General features: G+C 39.5%; 1 protein-coding gene across 3 annotated transcripts in view; it reads right to left on the bottom strand.

Moving 5' to 3' along the window:
* Positions 1–21359, bottom strand: part of FAT3 (FAT atypical cadherin 3) — a 313352-nt gene that overhangs the window by 116671 nt on the left and 175322 nt on the right. For all 3 annotated transcript variants that reach the window (XM_065729980.1, XM_065729981.1, XM_065729982.1), the window contains exon 3: positions 13021–13082. In XM_065729980.1, coding sequence (XP_065586052.1) covers positions 13021–13082 — 62 coding nt within the window. The remainder of the gene's footprint in view (positions 1–13020; positions 13083–21359) is intronic.

The following is a 21359-nucleotide window of genomic DNA, read 5'->3' as shown; positions in this document are numbered from 1 at the left end:
GCAATGAGTCTGGTGAATCTGTGTGTGCAAAGAACCTTTAAGAAATAGAATGTGAATATATAATTGATTGAGCTGCTACTGTTCAGGCACCCAAGAGGAGCCAAGGGGTCTCAAGCTGAAGAGCTCAGAGGTAGCTCTGAGGCCATGCTGCAAAGAGGAGCAGAGGGATGGGACACACATAAGCCCTGCAAGAACTGATGGAGGTACTGAAAACACAGCCCACAGCTCCGAGCTGGATAATTTGCTCTGTCAAGAAGCAGGGTGAATGACAGCACCATGCTGAGCAACATGCTGCAATGGAGCAGGGTTTTCTGGGAGCTTAGCAGTTGTGGAAAGTTGGGTTCTGAGGGCTGCAGGAAACACAAAATCCTCTGAATGCATCAGGTTCCTTCTTATTAAAAAACCCACAGCTTTGAATTGGTACTTTCACAGGCAGTGGGATTTTAGAATTCAATGCCTGAAGAGAAGACACTTAAAGCAAATATTAAATGCCAATCCCTGGACAAATGCTTGAGTTACTACTTCAGCCAGGCTTGCAAAAAAAAAAATACTGAAATATCCTGAACTGCAGATATATTTGGAAAATGCCAGCACAAAAAGGATGAGAGCTGGGCTTTAGTAGTAGAATTTCTCCCACAGACACATATCCAAGGCTGCAGCACACAGAGGGAGTTTGGGCAGGTCCTTTTGAACAAAAGGGTGAGGAGAACAGGGCGATATGCAAGCAAACCTCCTATGCCAATTAATATTCTTAATATTCTTCGGCTATATGCTGTGGATTTCTTTTGAGACTAAGGTAATTAGCCCCTTATCTTACTTATCAACACATATCCCATTGCCTTCTGTTTCTCACTCTGCTGCTGAGAGGCCAAACCACTATGACACTGCTCTATCGCATAGCAAGACATGGTCTCAGCTGAGAGAAGCTGGGCTGTATAAAACTCAGGGCTTTCTGGATATTTCTCTTTCAGTATTTTTTTAAACTGTTGTCATGGTTAAAAAACAAAACCAACCAAACAAAACAAACAAGTGCCCACAGAAAATGACAAGTTTAAAATCTCCGTGGTTTTTTTTTCAATTAAGTCTTTCAAGTATCTGTTTGGCCTTGGAGGTTAAGAACACATTTCTATTTATACAATGCCTTTAACATTTTCTGGAATGGTAGTGGAAGGAAACAAGATCCACAGGGAAAAACAAATATATCTGAGGCTATGACAGAAAGTATTAAGATTTCTCTTGGTATCTTGATAAAAGATAACATGCTGGTTGAAGCCATAAATTGACAGACCACTATTAGCAATATTTATATCTTTTCCTTTCCCAGGAAATGTGAGAAAAAATAATTCCTTATTTTGACTATGACATTTTTGCTCTCAATTATCTACGCTAGTCCTTGCTTTTGAATATTTAGAATATTCCTTGCCAAAGAAAGCATTATTTATTTTGCCAAAACATAAAATGTACTCTAGAGCTGCTATGATAACATTTTCAACATCTCTGTATCACGAGATTAGCAAACAGCAATATTACATTTCAGAATGAGGAGATTAATCTGTTTCCTGACAACTTAAATTTGTTAGGCTGGGAAAAGAAAATTACTGCTTTTGAGGGCAGATTTCATAGCACTTGATGCTTCAGGGCCTTTGTAAATTTGTTTTTAAATCATATCTTCATAAAAAGTAAAAGAATTGCTTGGTCTCTGATTATTATCAAGCCGCAGTCAGATAAGAAAAGCATTAGGATTCTTCTGTTCCATGGTAATATATTTAGGGAGAAAGAAGGTGTCAAATATGCTTATTAAACTGATGCTCATCCTGATTAGATGTTTTCTTATCTCTAGGTGTCTAGTAAATACATTAATTTGTGTCACGTTACAAATTACGCTAAATACTCCAATCTTATTTCATCATGTATCACACAATGATGTACTTTTGCCATAAGAAATTGTTCTCAAAATAAAAAGAAGTAAATACATTCTGCATATTTTTGCATGGTATTTTTTCTGTATGTCTTTTTTTGCTCAAGTTGAATGTTGGAGAATTATGTGGAACAGAGACAAAAGTGGTAATCGGGGAAAACAAACGAGTAGATGAAATATATCAAAACATATAGGGTGTGGTGAGAAGACTGTAAGGGATGTGGTGAATGCTCCATTCCTGGAGGCACTCAAGGTCAGCCTGAAGGGGGCTCTGAGCACCTGATCTAGCTGCAGGTGTTCCTGTTCACTGCAGGGGAGTTGGACTCGATGACCTTTAAGAGTCCCTTCCAACTCAAACGTTCTGATTGCATGTGCTGAGACCCAAAGAAAATGGTGGTGTACTCAAGATATGATTGAAAGAGGTTCTCATCATCTGCACATCCTGGTGGAGCAGATTTGGGGCCATGAAAATGTGTCAGTGCATCACCAACACTGGAAATTATGAGACCAGTAAGAGCTTTAACAACATGGATATGAAATGGATGTCAGAGGAAGAAGCAGACAAAATGTGGGTGAAGTGAGTTTAGTCTGACAGACACTCAAGGGAGTGGACCACAGGAGCAGGAATGTTCTTAATCATGATGAAGTAAAGAGGATCATGGAGAAGACTGTAAAATCTAACACAACGTGCAAAAGGAAATAAATATTTTATTTTTTTCCTTTATAGAATCATCGAATCCATAGAGTCAGAAGGGACCAACTCTTGCAAGGGGCTGCCTGGAAATGAAAGAGCACACAAGTGAAAATGATCAGACCAGGCTGAGGGTGTCTCAGGAACCATCTGCAGTAAGACCCCGTGGACATTGTGGCAGGCCATGATCAAAGAGCATGCCCCAAAGCACCCCATTATCCAAGCATGTTAAAGGAACTGGATACTTGGTGCCCGGATGCCTACAGGCCGTACTGCAGGGTAGCTGGGTTTGGTGCGTGTGAAGGGTGGAAGCAAGAGGACTGTCCCTGAAAACACAGGACAGACCGGAAAAGATATGAAAATATCTCAGAATTAACTTTTTTTTTTTTACAGATAATAAGCATGAATTCTGAGCAGCTGAGAACAGATCATCTGAGAAGAAAGGATAAATGGATACAAAACTTGTGGAAGGGCACGTTTCTAAATGCTGGATTAATTAAAAGGCATTTAAGGATTTTCTGTGCCCAGAAGGGATTTTAGTACAGATGCAATGTGTTGCTGATGGGGAAAGAAGATGCCTTCTTGCCTTAAATCCAGTGCTCAGCTGTCTTAGGCTGAGAGGCAGGAAATGGAGACCTCCCCAAAATGTGTGTGTGTGTGCATATGTGTGTGCTCACACTTGCAGACATAAATTAACAGTCTGGCAGCTGATCAGTGTTGCAAATGCTACAGAACACATGATACAGCGCTAAAGCAGACATGCTTCAGAAAGCGGGGACTCTGCACATCTAAAATAGATTCAAATCATGTGAAAGAGTTCCTGCTGCTCCTGCAGAAGATTAAAACATTGGTACATTCATCACACAAAAGTGAAATTTAGCAAGGAAGCACACCCTTCACAATGACTCTGTCTCGCGACCATGGAGCCTGGCCCCACAGACATCCTGAAAGGGCACATCCAACCAATTTGTGACTGGTAGGTGGGCTCCATCCCATAAAAACAGCACTATGGATCTTAAGAAACATACAATGAAGAAAAATTCTGAGCTAATCTGTGAGCTAATCCATCAGCGGGAGAGCAGCATTAGACCAAACTCCTAAATCCTGACAGAAAAGAACTGGGTACAGATTAACCACAGAATTTGCCTACACAACCTTAGCACAAGGAATGATTTATAATACGGGAAGACCATTAATATATCCCTCTCTGTTTCAACAGCATTTAACACATGGCTGCAGACCTAATTTTCAAACCACACAATAATGTTTGGTGTTTTAATAAGACTTTTCCATCCCATTTACATTGATCTAATGCTCTGCCATCTCATACTCCTGCAAACAGAGCAGAAAAAACAGGTGTTGGGTGTATTTTAAATTGCTTTTCTCTCGTGTGTTAACTCACCCATATCCAGATATACCTGGGGAAATGCAGCCATGGGTGCCAATGCTTCATTCCTTCATTCTGGATATTAAAGGGGATAAGCTCCAGTACTTATCTGGAGGAGGGGGGACTGACTTTTTACACAGTCTGATAGTGATAGGACAAGGGAGAATGGCTTTAAGCTAAAAGAGGGAAAATTCAGATGTTAGGAAGAAATACTTAACTTATAGGGCACAGCTGCCCAGAGAGCTGTGGTGTCCCATCCCTGGAGGTGCTCAAGGCCGGGTTGGATGAGTCCTGGACAGCCTGAGCTGGCTGGGGACAATAGCCCACAGCAGGGGTTGGGGCTGGGTGGGCTTTGTGGTCCCTTCCAACTTAGATTCATTCCATGACTCTACGAATTTCAAGAAAATTAGTGCTTCTAAAGCCAGACTAAGAGCTCTACTTGGGGTGAACAAGAGAACCCACTGAGCCCCTAGGATAATAAGACTTTCCCCTCCCTGCACTGACATCATAGATAGCTTAACATAATACTAGTAATCCCCAAAAGGTCACTTTCTTGTACTATTTGGCTTCACAGCTGCACGGAGCTAAGTCTGGTGAGATTTTAATTAGGTCCAGAGGGTTCAGAAACCGCTGATGCTCAGGACCTAGCAGGGCGGCAGCCTGCAGGCTGGATTTGCTCTCTGGCACAACTCCACCTTTTCTGTAATGCTGTTGAAAGAAGTGGGGAACAACAGATAAGACAGCACAAGAACCCTACAGGCTGAGTATCTGCTTCCATGCCTGCATGTGACGAGGGGCTTAAAGCTGAGACCTGCTGCTGGATTGCTGTGAGACCACTGAAAATCCCAGATGAGCACTTGATGCCCAGTACGAAAAAGCTGACAGTGCTGTGCTTTATGGATTTTCATTTCTTCATTTCATGACCCAACAGTTCAGGTCAGTGATTCATGAAATCTGTAAAGCAAGCTACCTCCCTTCTGCCAACTCCAGATACATGCAAATCATTCCTAACTAAGGCAAAGCTCTGGGCAATCAGAAATGATATTTTTCTAACAAGGTACAGCACCTGTGTTAGACAGCAGTGTGTGAACCAAAGTACTGGCCCTCAACGTCTCTGATCTCACTTTGCACCTATGAACCTGAATTCTACGTGCAAAATAATCTGTATCTTCATACTAGATTTTCTTCAGGTTGGATATTAAGAAAAAACTTCTTTTTTGGAAGAGCTGTGAGGCACTGGCAGAAGCTGCCCAGGGAGTTGGTGGAGTCACTGTTCCTGGAGGTGTTCGAGAAATGTGGAGATGAGGCACTGAGGGATGTGACGAGTGGGCATGGTGGGGGCAGATTGATGGCTGGTCCAGATGACCCTAGTGGACTTCTCAAAACTTAATGGTTCTGTAACTTTTCATCTGAATGGCTAACAGTTTTTTAAACCTGTTAATTTAGGAAATTAGGGATTTAAATACAAAACTTTTTATTTTTCGTTTTTCTAAATTCAAACTCATTTTGCCCTATTATAATGCTTTCCTCCCCATTTTCTAGGCAGACTTGCTGTGCAACAGAACATTATTTTGTGGAAGATATGCCCAGGGTGGTATTCCACTACAGATGAAGAATCTATTGACAAACTGAGGAAAAATCAAATCTGTTCCAAGAGCTAAGGAGTGACTAAATAATAAATGAGCTGTGCTTCTTTATTTTAATAACCAAACAAGTTAACCCAAGCTTACAATGCATCTATAAAAGCTCTATAAATATTTGACTCATTGCCATAACTGTCAAACATTCGTGAGATAAAACAAAGTTTTGCATATTAAGCTATTAAGACCTTTGATTTAGGAAGTTTACTGAACACAAAAAAAGAAGATTGCTTTTCTTCATTACTATTGGTAACTGGAATCAATAGAATAGACAAACCAAACCAGTGTGAGATGCCAGGTAAGAACTTCATTGCAGCATCAGATTATCACTGGACAACTAAAGCACTCTCCAAGAAAGGCCAGAATCAGATATCTGGATATTAGTGATCAGTAATTAAACTGCCTGTGGTATGTTTATCCTTTGCATCATCCTTGTGAGAGCACGTGTAAGAGAAACGAGCTAATCTTGAGGGAGCTGAAAGAGTTAGATGAACAGTATCTTAGAAAAATAAAGACTGAAATCAACCATAAGCACAAGACCAAAAGCAAACAAAGCATCCTCAGGAGTGACTTAAAAGTCTACAAATGGTGTGGAAATGTCACAGCCATTCTTAGCACATCCAGCCTCTCAAGGCCATTTGTATTTCGTTCAATAACCGAGATGAGCTGAGGGTCACAGCCGTTGATATACAGAGACCCATTCCTGCCCCTTGCTTTTGACATATATTATGTCATCAGATCTGTGTGTACATTTCCCATTGGCAATATGAATTTCACATGGGAGAGATTTAAATAGATTTTTTTTTAAATTCAAATTTATTATACTGTACTGTAATAATTTTATGGTAGTTTCTTTTCCTTATTTAATAACAAAGCAAAATTAAAATTCCACACGCGTGAAGAAAAACAGTCTTTCCAATGCTTAGGCTTTGTCATCTGTGTTACTTCTCAAGTCACTATCTAAAATAAAAGGACATCTGGGAGCTATTTAAATTTGCAATAGTCAAGGAAAAGAGAGGAATCTGTAAAAACGCTGTCCCTTAATTATTTTGCCGTTTAAAATTCCTCTTCATATCTCTCACACAGAGGCCACTAAGCAAGTAACATTTTCAGTGATGCACTTGATGATTCTTCATCTTATTGGATCACATTAGCTGGAGACGATAGTCTGTGGAGGGAGACCACTTATCAGAGCAGACAGATGAATCACACCAGGACTTGCCCTGTGTTTTGCTGCATAAGACTTTATGCATGAGTACACATTGGAAGTGGAGTGCAATGTCATATGGAAATCTGTCTCTGAAAGAGAGTTTTAACCTCGGGTCACCTCCTGCCTTTGGAAAGTTGTTGGCTACTTCTGAAAATAGCAACTTGAAGGAAGAAAAAATAATACTAATCAGGAAGGGAGGGGAAGGGGGCTGGGAGCAGTACGTGCAAACGTTTCTAGAAGGCAGGTGCACAGACAGCTCCTGGGGAACAGAGCACGTGGGATTTGATCAGCAGCATGGGATGAGGGAGCCCAGACTGTGCCCCCCTGTGGAAGGAACACTGGTCTGGACCAGAACCAGCACTGCAGAGCCCGTCCTGCAGGCAGCTCCACCTCTGGAACAGCATCCTCTGCTGATAAAACGGCTGGGATGAGATGAGCTCTCTGCTGTTTTTAGAACTGTTTCATTACTTCCCTTTCTTCTTTTCTTTCCTTTTTTTTTTTTTCCCCCCCTTAGAAGTTGACATTCAAGTTCAAAGCATCGCCATTCAAAGTGGACACCATGACACAGCTTTCATTGTCTCTTTAGAAAGTCTTCTCTTTACACTGATTGTTCCACTACAAATCCTTTTAGACATCCTTGAAATAACAATAAAAAAGTAGTTCTCATTTTTCCCAAGCATCAATATACTGCAAAGCTTTAACTAACCACTTTTAAACTGGAGCTGGAAAAAGACACTGTTTACCTACACTTTTAATTTCCCTTCCATCATCTGATAAGCTTCAGTGTTAAAATGAGGTGGCATGTGCCTTTGGAGCCATTAAAAACTCAGACAAAATGTTCAATCAGACACACTGCCTCATTTTTACCCCATTACCAGCATGTCACCAATAAAAAATGCAGCTTTCTCTGCCAAATGTGGGCAATGCTAAAGATCCATGAAACAAATGCTTACACGGATTCGTAATCCAGAGTTTAAGCAATCAATGTTCTGTAGAGTACCATTCAGCTACATAAACCCAATGAACTTCAGCTTTTGTACTTCTGCTGTGAAAAATACACACGAGCATATTGCCATACTGCTGCCCGTGCTCTTTGGAAAACACGCCAACTTCTCACAAAGGACTCCTTACTGCAGGCATCACCAGCAGTGAAGGGTACAGCCTAAATGAATAGGCTCTAAAGCAAAACAAGGTTAAATATATTAAGTTATTGCGTGGGAGATCTTGGAGAAAAAGCGGAGGATAGCACAGAACACAGCGTTGGTTCAATGCTGAGCCACCATCACGGTGTCTGGGGGAAGATCTGAGAGGCTGCACTATTTTAGAGTGCTGCTTTTCAGGATTTTAGACCCCCTCCCCCCAGAGACCATGGCCATCAAAGTTTCAGCAAGTTCCCATGTGCTATCTCTGACCAAATTCCAAATGGAAAATGACAGTCCCTCCATCTAAACACCCCCTGCAATTACAACTTCTTATTGAATGAGTGGAAATTTGAAATCGTTTTGGAAGGCTGCAATTACAGCACATTTTTACTCTTTCCTCTAATCACTGCATATAAATACATGCCATCTAACAGTTTATTGCACCTTGTTACTGTACTTACAGTAAATAGAAACCAATACACACGCTTCATTCAGCCCATGTATTTTGACACCCACATCAGATTTACCAATTTATCTTCATTACAACCCCTTGCACTGTTACTGTCACTCTTTTCAGAGCTACACTAAGGCATCACAGTGAGAAGATGGATGAGGTTTGTGTATATGGACTTGCTGCAGCAGCAAGGCACTTGAGAGGCACATTCGCCCTTCCAATCATACCAAGTTGGCTAAAAATCAGCTGAGTTAAGCCAATGTCCTGCTCTCATTTCTCCTCCTCATTAATTATGGTACATGACTTGGACGTTGGAAGGTTAAGTTTGAAACCTATTGTCTTCAGTTCTTTTGTCACTTCGGCAAAGGTCTAAACTTCTGACCGTGCTACTAGCAACTACTCTTATTCCAGCAACAGGTTCAAAATAGATGAGTTTTCCACTATGACAGATATTAGAAGATATTTCTGACTGAATCTACAACAATAAATCTAAACCTAGGTTGGAATAACAGATATCTGCTATGGCTACAATTGTCAAAACTGGCCAAATGAGTTAAAAGCCTGCGTTCCGTGAGGTCATCAAGGGGAGGCTGAAAAGCCTCAGCACTCCGAAAGCACCAATACATTATATTCCTCTATGGAGAAGATGAAGAGGCCGTGTCTCACTACAAATGATTTAGCTCTCCAATCATAACATTCTGGCATTTCAAAGAACTGCATGCTGAAGGCTGTAACACTTGTGGCTCATTGGCTCATTCTTTTGCTAAATGCACCCCAGCAAACCAAACTGTTGCAGCAGTGGGTGTCTGTCCTAAAGATTTTCCATGCTGGAAGCTTAGGAAAGCCAGCATGTCCCTTAGTGCATTCAGAAATCACTCACACTCAGGAAGCATACACTCAGGTCCACTTTCTGGGCTGAATGAGCAAGTCAATGAGCTAAAGCCTGGATTAAACAATCCTCTCCTATCAAGCTGCACATGTACATTGTAAAGCAGACCAGGAATTATTCATATCCTGGACATCTCCAAATCAAGTGACATAATACAAGGCTGTAGATCCTACATGAAATGCTTTATTTTTAATGCTTATTCTTGAGCCTCCATCACTCCAGTAGCTTTTTACATGTAATCCTATGGGAAAATAGAGTACAGGTAAAGCTGTCAGAACGGTATTAGGAGGCAACTATAAAAAAGTGAGAAGGAAAAACTGGCGGCCTGTTTTTTGTGTTTTTCCATAGCTCAAACTCCACTTGTATTCCCCAGTTTAAGATTCCTGACTTCAGTACATTGATGTAATACAAGAGAAGATAGAGTTAAGTACTAAACCAAAATTACAGACAGCGTCTATCCAGAAAAAGAAAGAAGAAAAGAAGGAAGCCTATAGCCATAGTGCTGATCTGTTCAATTATGGAAACAACATACAGATCACCTGAAAACTGCAATTACCCCTCTCATGGAAATACATTATTGTCTTCATTTCCTTGCAAAGTGAGCAGGTAACTGTAAGAATTGCCTTTCTTGTTTCAGATGAGTATTAACTTTATCCCAAATATAGACACAATATCCAAATACAGACTGAAGGAAGCGTGTGAAATAAAACAAATGCTTTTGGTATACTTCATGTGGGAAAGAAAAGTAATTATGTGGTCATTTTCCCCCCATTTCTGGCAGAAGCATTCCCTTAGTAAGAATCCACTAAAGCAAGAGACCATCCTGCATAAAATCCAGTGACATCCAATCACCACCAAAGCAGAAAAATGCTCCCTGATACCAAGCACTGAATAAAACTTGCACCCTTTCAACACATTACAGACGTGTCAAAAAAAATTAAGCCCTCAACTCAGGAACTGGAAAAAAATGGCAATGCCACAATCAGTGAAAGATGTGGCAGAAGAAATACATATTTTTTTTCAAAGAAGGTAATTCAGTGAGGAAAAAAGAAGAGATGGATGGATGAGCTGCACTTAAATATATAGTCAGCCCTTGCTGAGAATTCATGTTTCCTCTGAAACAGACAGGAACAGAAGAGCTACTCTAAGCCATCACCTGGAGATAGCCATGGCATGCAGAAATACTAATGGCTAATATCATCCATGTTTACAGAACCATCTAATCATAGAATATCCCGAGCTGGAAGGGGCCCATAAGGATTATCAAGTCCAGCACCCGGCTCCACACAGACCACCCAAAACCCAAATCCAGTGTCTGACAGCACTGACATTGTTAGCTCATCTTGTTTTCCAGTTAATTTTTGCAATGATGTAGAAATACTGCTGCTAATGGAATCTACTTGGTAAACAGTGGCCAGCATGTAATGGCATCCCTGTCAAATTCAGGTGGAATAAAAAAGACAGCTTATTAAAAATAATTAACAAGTTGTATCTAGGAAAGGTCTGTCAGTGCTTCACACATGCACTGGGAGAGAGACCAAAGACTGTCAGGTCAAGCCCTATGACAGCTTTTCAAAGGGAGACAAATTTGCTGTCTTTTATAGCAGACAGACTACTGGGAGGAAGGTTTGAAATAGAGCTGGATGGGAAGTACTGCACTATGGGAAGATCATGGTTGTCTTGGCAATTAAGGCTTTCCCAGGGGGTTAATTACACACAGCAAGCCAAGCATTATATAAAATGCTTTTTGTGAGTGTCACAAAAAAATGCACACCTTGGCAAGCCCAGCTCTGGAAATCCAGCAGCTTGTTTGTTCTGATCCAGGGACTTCGCCTTCTAGCAGGCAGTGATGGTCAGTGCTCCTTAGCAGTTTAAAAGGTTGATTTGACCATTGAGCCAAATCCCTCTCCTGGACAGCATCCTCAGCTGGGTTTTACAACATGGTCCTCTCTGCACTTCTCCATGAGACTCTCCCAAACCTCCACATTCAGATGTTTTTCTTCTCTACAGCCTGCCCTCCATTCGGTTTCAGTGCTCCCCATTCATAGAATCATACAGGTTGGAAATGACCGATAAGATCATCTAGTCCAACTAGATCATCTAAGACCAACCCTTCACCAACACAACCCTCAATTGTGCTTCCAGTCTTTAGAATCTTACAGTCAGTTTTCACAAATGAGACAAAAAACAGAGGAAGGAATACATTAACCTATACTGTATTGATAACTAAAGCCTAATTTTTACAAGCAATTTTTTTTTTCGTTCTTTTTGTTGTAATAGTAAAACGTCCTCCTCACTATGGGAATCCTCTGGCAAGTGTGATTTTGGCATGTTTCACTGGGATCTCTTAGGGAAGCACACGAATGCAAAAGAGACTTATAGACCTAAGGTTCTCATCAATATATACACTTCAAAATCAATGCCAATTTCATTCCGTTTACGACCCTCTCTGACCATATAAACTGGAAAGCTTGCAGTTATTTGAACACATGATTACTTAACAGTTTCCAATTTAATAAATCTTAACAAGGGCAAAATCCTTTTATTCCCTTCCATTTATTTATGGCCTGGAATGTGTGGGAATCTACAGTGAATTACCAAGGAAAAAAACCCACATAAAACCATGTACAGTAGTAAATTAACTCTTTATTCCTGTGTTCTGCACTAGGCAAGAACAATTTTGGATTTCTAGCAAAAAAGAAATGCAAACATGGAATATAAAAAAGTGTACTTTACTGCATTTTTCTGTGAAATAGTGATTGCGCTGGGAACTATTTTATCCAGATGCTTTTAATTTGTACTCATTTGAAAATAATTTCCTAAAATATAAGACAGTAATTATTGGTGATGTGGGACAATATGGCCCTCTTGCACTTGTACTAACATGAATCAAGAGCTTCTTATTTCACAGATTGACAAGAGAACAGTCAAGGATCTTCTATCCAAAGGAAAGCATTACCATGGTGTACAGCAGTGCAAAAGAAGAGGTGGTAAAACAGTACACAAATAATCACTCTGTTTCCAGTGTATTTCAGCTGTTTATAAAGAGAAACATTCCATTAAGATTAAATCAAAGGAATGGTTACCGATGCACACTTTTTAGAGGGCAATTTTTAATTTGAAAATTGTCACTGGTAGTCCCAGTGAGCAAAAAATAAGAAAATTACCATTTATTCTGAAGATGCAGTGAAAGTGAGTAAGGTCAAAATTTGCTTTCATGAAACAGAATATTCTGTTTCATGTTTACATGAAAACTGTAAACATGTTTAACTTCAGAGACAGGAAACATTCCAGTACACTTCAAGGTGACTCAGGGTGCAAGAAGTGCAGTCTATACAAATCTTGGCAGGGTTGAGGTGATTCCACAATTTTTAGAAGAAGTATTTTTCTCTGGAATAATCTACAGTTATCTTACAAATAAAATTTAAGGTCTACCTCGATAGATTTAACTGAAGAAGATTAGAGGTGGAAAAAAATTTCATGCACATTTGTTTCTCTTTTTTTTTTTCCCTGTCCTTGTGAATTGCAGATGTATTTTTAATTCTATATAATCAGGCAACTCCCATCTTTGTGTGAGTCAGCCATATCTTGAGAGAAGGGAGAATTCTACTCTCTTGGCATAGGAAGAAGTGGTTTTAAACTACAATAATCAGTTAACCTTTTAACATATATTTTCCACTTAATCTTACCTCCAAAAAATGCTCTGCTTGCTGTTCTCGATCCAATTTTCTTGATGTTGTTGTAATCAGACCTGTGAACAGAGAATGATATTTGACTGTCAATACCAGCTGAAAAATATATATCTCCATCGACCAGGAGACCAAATTCATTTTTCAAACACTCAAAGGGAAAAAATCTATTTGAAGCTATATCAGACACAGATTTCTTGACATCTGTCAAGCCTTTTCTTTTGCAGCACAGCCATTATGACTTTCTGACTAACAATGAATCTGTACAGAAAAATGCTGTGAGAAAAGTAACTGAAAAACATTTAGCTGTGCATCTCTGCTTAACATGCTACACTTATTACACTGAATAAAACACCTTACTAAAGAATCACTATTTGTCTTATGATTAAGTGCTTCATTGAATCATTTGCATTTGACTGAGATCCTTCTACAAAAAACCTCATTACAGATTTCAGAGTTCTTAAACAATTAATGGGATAGGATGCTGATTACCTCCATGCCAAGAATACTTGACAAAGAAGATTATTTCTATAATAACTACCTGTATACGTAATGATTTCCAAATGTAATCATTCTAATGCATTTAAGGTTTTGTACCACAGTTTCATCAATTTGTTCCATGATCAAATTGAATCTTTAAAATAAAGTACCCTCACGTATCCATGCATGAGGATGATCAAGATATCTTTTCTTTAAAGCAATGCACTTTCACAAACGATTAACCTCTTTTGAGATTCATACCAAGTAAAGAAAATGAAGTACTTTCCAAGTTCTCTCAAGAAAAATGATGTTCTGTGAGCACAGCTTATTTTTTATTTTTTCTCGGTAGAGATTTAAAGGTCACATTTGAATTTCCCCCATACAAAACATTTCTTTGGATGGGTAAATTCATTGTTTTGAGTGTTGTCTGCTAGATTCAGACAATAGTAAAGGGACTGACTTCTCCTACAGGTAAAAATGTTTTTGGAAATGATGTCAGTGGACAAAGTAGCTCTTACGAACACCTCCTCTGTAAGACTATCAACCAAGACAGGAAAAGAACACTCCCCGTAGAACTAAGATCTACTTATTAAATCAAATCAGTCAGTCACCTAAACACAGATCCACAGTGACTGTGAATTCTTTGGAAACAAGTCGCAGCAAATCTAAATAGTACCTCTAGTCTCCAAAGGTTTCTACAGCTGCAACTTCTCATACATAGTCGCCTTCTACTTAGAGGAATCGCTTACCTATTTTGGTGAGAAGTAGGGGGGAGACATTGTGGGTAAAGAAGGGAAAACAGTACCTGAAGTAAAGGACAGGAAAGTCCAGTCTGCCTCCCCTATTTCAGGCTCATTATGAGATCTGCCAGACCCCATAAGTGGCACCCAAGGGGATACTGCGGGCACCAGATTGGACCATTAGAGAAATCTCCGTTATATTGTTACATGGAAGGACAAACAGGTGCTGGCAAAAGGCTGAAAAAGCAAAACAACTGGTATTTCCTGCACCAAGCAATTGTAAGTATTCAAAACAGCTACACCATATGGGAGACTTCTACTCCTTGCAGGAGTTTAAACAGACATGACAGCATGGATGACAAATTGGTGTCATTCACACAAGATCTACCATGTCTAAAAAGAATGCACAGGCACAAGGGAGAAGTTCTAAGTTATGAAGGAAGTGTAGCTTCAAAAAACTGATAAAAAAAAATAAAAATGAACAATCCTTATTTGTCCCATGTACGGTCACTACGGACATTTATTGTGCATCACCTAACCTAAGTAAGGAATATGATCATTTTTTATACCATCTTTCATTTTCAGCCTTCTTACTGGGGTACTATGAATTAAAAGGATCTTCTCCTTAAATAATAAATATTTAAAGCATTTGCTATGCTGAAATATTAGTCAGTTCCCCCCACACACTAGGGAATACCCAGGCAACACCATAAATCATAGACTTCTGTCCTTATCACCTACTTCAGGCAAAAGATTTCACTTCTGCTTTGAAGATCAAGAGCTAACATTTGACACTAAGCATCACTCACAGAATTTATAGTGCTAGTCTTTCACTAGTAAAACTAAAACGGTCTCACAGAACCATTACAGGTTTGGGATTTTTCTTTTTTTTTATTCTTTTTTCAGAGTAGAGCCCTTTGGACTGCCATAATGGTCAGAGTCCTTGCAGAACTGAATTTAGTTCTGAAAGAGGCATACGAACACATGGCAAGAATCTACAACAAAAGTGTCTATATTTTAAAATGAACAGATCTTAGCAGATTTAGTACCAAGCCAGCAGCTGTTGCTAAAGGACAGGTAACCAGTAAAACAGGATAACAACTTAGACTGAATACTAAAATGAAGTTGCCCTTAATGAGTGCCAGGCAATACTTCCATACACAGTTCTACAACAACTATTTATCTAATTATGGTCATGTACCAGTACAGATAAGAATCTGGTTCTTTCAGAGTATGAAACTGTATTTCAGGCAACTCTTTTAGACCTATCATTGAAAGTGGAGAAGAAAAAAAGATTCCAGTTATGTTTAAAGCTCCCTGAGGCTTTACTACAGGAACTCCTCCGTAAGTTTCATAAGAATCTTGCTGTGTCCCACTTGCATTCAGTACAAATACATGACAGTAGTCATTTTTAGAAGAATGTTTAACTTTCTTTTACCTTAACTTTCTTTTTCCAGGGCCGCTAAGAGAAACTTGGTTTTGTACAAGAGAATGCATCCCAACAGCAGTTCTTCTCTAATGTATTGTCTTATCATGTTGTTATTTTAGAAAGATGTTATCCAAAGAAAATAATTCACGGGGAAATATATGCCCAAAGTAATGATGCTGGGCTGCACTGATATAAAATCTCAGGAGGACGATGATGAAAAATGACCACTTCTCTTTTTCCCCATCTTCAATATGTGCCATAGCTCTTGTAGATACAGCCATCTGGTCAACTGTCCAAAGCCAGCTGGGAGATATAGCAGGCGTTTTTCACAGAATAGCAAAAACGCTAACAAGCTTCAGAAGTCATACCACACCTCTCAGATGGTTTATCTGAAATTTCCAGGGAAACAACATGGTCCTGCTAGGTCCAGGAGACATTTCTAACTGTGATGGTTCTTACAGAACAGCTATGAAAGTGAAGAGAAAAACTGGGTGTGATAGGAAAGTTATTGGCAATAAAACTGTTGTCTCACAAGCAGGGTCATGTGATTCTGTTCTCTGAATTTCTTACTTTTTTGGTGAATTTCTGACTTAAAACATCTCTCTGTGCATCCTGGCACCTCTCCTCCTCAGGCTATAATGCAACCTTTCTGACACAGTATAAACGTTGCTTCGTCCGGTATTTCAGCTTGGAGATAACCACGTTCTCACATAACTTGCTTTTCTATAAATCCTCTCAATATTGGAATACTCTTCCTACCCTAAATAAATTAGCAGTTATTTTTCTCCTCATGTTATAGAGTTTGGAAAGGATGGAAGGTGACTGAGCACACCCTGTGCAGTACGTCTCACTGATCTGCAGGACACAGTCACGACTGCTCTGATTTTTGGCTGGCCCTGTATGGAGCCAGGAGTTGGAGTCAGTGATCCATACGGATTCCTTCCAACTCATGTTACTCTATGAATTCTGTGATTCTAAGCCCCAGCTAACACTGAAAGCAAAACATCCGTCCAGCACTTCAAGGCACGCTGGGTAGGACCATCATTGCTCCTTGTGACATTTACCTCACAAAGGAAACACAGCCTGTGCATGGAGATCTTGGAGCTTATGTGCAGCAGCTACATAGACACAGGAGCAGGGACGAGACCAACAGTAAGAAATCCTGACTCTTTCACTGATTAATCTACTCGTACAGCTTCAGCCAGTGCCCCATTTTGGAAACAAATCACTGCTTATCCAAACAATCAGAGATCAAGACATTTAAACAACTCTTGGCATTGAGTACTGTCATAATGCTTACAGTATGTTGCAGATGCAAGGTGGCGAAATGAAAAAATTCAGTGAAAGATTAAAACCTGTATGAGTTTGCTTTTGAAATGAGTAAAGCACGCTGTTCCTAGTGAGCAAGTGAGGAAGATCAGCTTACCACAAAATGATAACTCAATCACCGTGTCTTAGAGTTAATGTCAGGTATGTGTGTGCCCATGGAGGCGTGCAAACATATGCTTATATATACACAGGATGACATAAAGTCAGGAATAGTTATGAATCCAACAGTATGACTGATGCTTTATAATGGGTTTTACAGAAAACTATCTTTATTAATAATAAAGCCATCAAACCTGGCAGAGTAGTAGCAACTTGTTGGTTCCATCATGTCACCTAAGTTGTACTTTGTTATTCAGAGCTGGAACAATGTTCTTTCTCAAAAGGAGTTTCTGTGATGCATTGTATTTCTCTGAATAGCGTTCTGCTTGGATGCTTAGACATGTGGCTCTGAGAGACGAACGTATCTGAGAAATGCCTCAAAACACCCATTGCTCTCTGATGATATGCAGGTAGTAGGCTCAATCTAGAGCAATTCCACTGCAATCAAGGCAGCTCCACAAATTTATGATAGCAAAGAATTCTGTACAGTGACTGTAATCTCTGCATTTTTATTGTCAAGAACACATTAAGAAATAAAGTAATTTAACATAAACAGAGCAAACAAATTTATATTTTATGTAATTTGAGGCCAAAACCTTTCATTTCAGCAAGTTCAGTAAGTTTTCATTTCGATATAATTCCTCAGAAGCTTGTGATACTGTCATTTATTTCTACTGTAGCTCCAAATTTTAAATTGAAGTCTAACATTTTTGTTAATCTGTAACTTTTAACCTAAATCTCCCCTCTGTTAGTTTAAAACTGTTTCCCCTTGTCCAAACACTATACTCCTGAACAGAGTCCCTTCCCACCTTTCCTTCAGGTGTCTTTTAAATACTGGAAGGTTGCCACGAGCTCTTCCCAGAGCCTTCCCTTTTCCAGGCTGAAAAACCCATCTCCTTCAGCCTGTCTCCATAGAATAGGTGCTCCAAACCTTTTAGCATCCTCATGGCCTCCTCTGGATCTGCTCCAAGAGCTCCGTGTCCTTGTGCTGGGATACCAGACCTGAATGTCCTGCCATAGTGGGTCCTCATGAGAAATCTCCACGTGTCATGTGTACTTACGTAAACAGACAATACTACAGAAATGCATACATATGTACTACAGACATAGTCCAGTATTTGAGTATGTGTATGGCATTTTACATAAACCCAATGAGTGAATGTCAAAAATTATCCTAAAATACACTTATTTAGAGAGGTCTTTTACTTCTGGGGTTTGCCAGTGATTATTCTTTCTATATATACATATTGTTTCAAACATTTCTGTTGGAAATGAATTAATCCATGCACTTAAAGAGTCACAGAAGAAAAAATCACCAAGGTCTGTTGAACATAAAGTCTACAGCAGAAAAAATCTCTCATCACTTGAACAGTACACAGGGAAACATGGCGGCATGTTTGCTTCTTCTGATGCATACCCACTGTGCATCCAGATCAATTCACGGCTGCAGGTGTGATCCTGAACTAAACTGACCTTTGACTTAGAAGAAATTCACATATTTTCCAATAGCATAGCACTCTGGGACCAAAAATCAGTTTGCTACAGGCTATTTTCTAGCTTAGATTGAATTTCCCTAATATGGCAATGAAGCCAAGGAGAGTTCAATAGCCTTCTCCTTACGAAATTAAATTATTTTCATTCAAACTGTAGATGGATAACCTTACCTGAGCTGTGTTGCGAAATCTTGCTTAGGAGATAACAGAATCACAGAATCTGGTATGGAGAGACAGCATATTTTACTGCTGTCTCTTGAAAATACTGCAAATTTTATGGGACAAAGCATACATTTTTTGAAAATGAAATTTTAAAGAACTCCTTTATTAATATCTCATCTTTAAACCTGGTTTACATGAGATATGAAGAGCGTACATGATGGATAATAAACATGCTGAAGTGAAAGAAGATGAATATATTCCTCTCTTTTAAGCTGAAGACTGAATGTCTTCATAGGGATACAAAGATGAGTTGGAAAAGAGGTTCTTCCCCCTCCCCAGAAATTTAACTGAATACAATTTAGTGCATGTTTTACTGTTCATCATTAAATCTTGTTTGTTTGTTTTTTTCTTCAAGCCATGCATGCTCATAAAAAGAATTTCATTCATAAAATTCAAGTGTGGGATAGATGAGAACTAGGACTAGGAACTTCAGGTCATGGTTGAAAGCTTTTCTAATATCTCACAGTTGGAGAAAACTTTCTTCTCATAAAGGTACTGACCTTCGTCTTACTGAAAATTAATTTTGAGATGGAAGCAAGAATACAAAATTTGAGAGGCTTTTCTGTAGAGGTACTGTGTGCTCCTTTTGATGCTCAGCCCACAACACAGACCATTTCCCAATTACCTTTCTCAACCACTGTAAGGAAGAAGGATACAGAAAGAAATTCACAGTATGGTATCAAAGAAAACTTTGTAGACCTACCCTTGAAAGCTCTGCTTGGGGAGAAAAATGCCTTGGGACTGTTTGCTGAAAACATGGGTCTTTTAACCCAACAAGTTAAACAGACAAAAGAAGCACTAAAGCAAACACCGCTTTTCCAAAAATTCTCCATAAATTCAGCAGTGGGTTATACACACTGCCTGCTCCCTCAGGCTGATTTTGCAGAAATTCATGTGGGAACATACGAGTTTACTGACGAGTTTATTAGAAACCTCAAATATTTATTAACAGTACACACAAAGATATGAATGCAGCCTCCGTATTCTGAACACAGAAACTGAGTACAGAGCTGTTCAGAAATACAGCCATCAGCAGTCCCACTGCTCTTTGATAGTGTGAAACTAAGTCTGGAGCTTTCAACGGAACGAAAAAAAGGGAGCAGACAAAACAAATAGCATCAGAACTTCCAACCTAATTCAGGAAAGTAAAACTATCAAGTATTCCTAACCATAGAAATGCAGAAATGAATAGCAATAACCAGGGTAATTTTATTACCCACAGGCAGTGAGAGGCGTTGTAAACACTCTAACAGCACATTCATCTCCTGCAATAAATTAGAGATAGACAAAATGAAATTGAATTTCAAAGATAAATGATAGAAAATGATGTAAATTTTACTTGGAGATGTAAACAAACATATCATTTTATATAATTACATATGTAAACCTCTAATTTAAGAAGACTGTATTTTGATCTAAATGAATGATACTTTATTGAACAAGAGGAAAAAAAAACACCAGGCAAGCCTGTGCAATTACATGAACGACTGCTGCCTTATTGTTTTTCCAGAGGTGACAATGAGTGAAACGACCTCTTTGAAAATAGCTAGGTATAAAAAGTGATTGCTTTTAAAAACAGTTATGTTTTCTAATGTGTGCTTATGTCTGAGAAAACAAAAAAAGTTCTTTTTTTGGTTGGCCCTTCTGTTTCTTGTGAGACTTTTCTTAGCTTTTTCCTGAAAACTCCACACAAAATGCAAAGTGAACATTCATTTCAGTGCACAATTTGGATTATTACTTTAAAGGTAGCTTTTGGTTTGTTGTTGTTGTTGTTGGTCTTAAATCATGTTTAGAATGGCAATATGGTGTTACAGTCTGTTCTGCCTTGTGGAATGGAGGGCTCCATGGGACTTCCCATTTTCTCTTCATAGAATGGGTTGGGTTGGAAGGGACCACGAAGTCCACCCAGTCCCAACCCCCTGCCATGGGCTGGTTGTCCCCCACCAGCTGAGGCTGCCCAGGGCTCCATCCAACCTGGCCTGGGATCAAAAAAACCTGGGCCAATCACTCACAGCTTTCTCCCTTGCTCTGTCTTCAGCTGCAACACCATGACAAATCTCCTACAAAGGGGAGGTGACTTATGGTGTGGGGACACAAGCCAGCTGATGCCACTCAGCTTACCAGAGACCCATAATAAACCTGTCAGCCTTTCCTTTGGTGAACTAAATACACCAAGCTCCTTTGGCTTCCTTTCACCTTGCAAATTTTCTAATCCTCTTTCTGCACTGCAGTTCCAGCATGCTGTCATCCACCCCAAGGATGGAGGGATGGAGGCTGAATGCTGTACTCCAGTAATATCTCCATAGGCCCCATAAACCAGCCTAACCACTGCCTCAAGTGCATGCACTTTGAGCAGGGGTGGGAAATATTGTTATCAGTCCCCAAATGCACTGTTTCTTTTACACCACTAGCAAATCTCATCCCATTTCTTCTCCTCAAACCCTCAGTATTCATTTTCTTCCCTCCTTCTCTGTATTAGATGACTGCTATTTCTGCATCAGAGGCTCCTGTCTTTGAAGCTCACACTCTTGATGAGAACACCAAACA

This window comes from Cyrtonyx montezumae, unplaced genomic scaffold (assembly GCF_038088225.1).
Source record: "Cyrtonyx montezumae isolate F1298 unplaced genomic scaffold, pur_monq_1.0 scaffold_12, whole genome shotgun sequence".
Taxonomy (NCBI): domain Eukaryota; kingdom Metazoa; phylum Chordata; class Aves; order Galliformes; family Odontophoridae; genus Cyrtonyx; species Cyrtonyx montezumae.
This window is presented reverse-complemented; position numbering and strand designations above follow the sequence as displayed.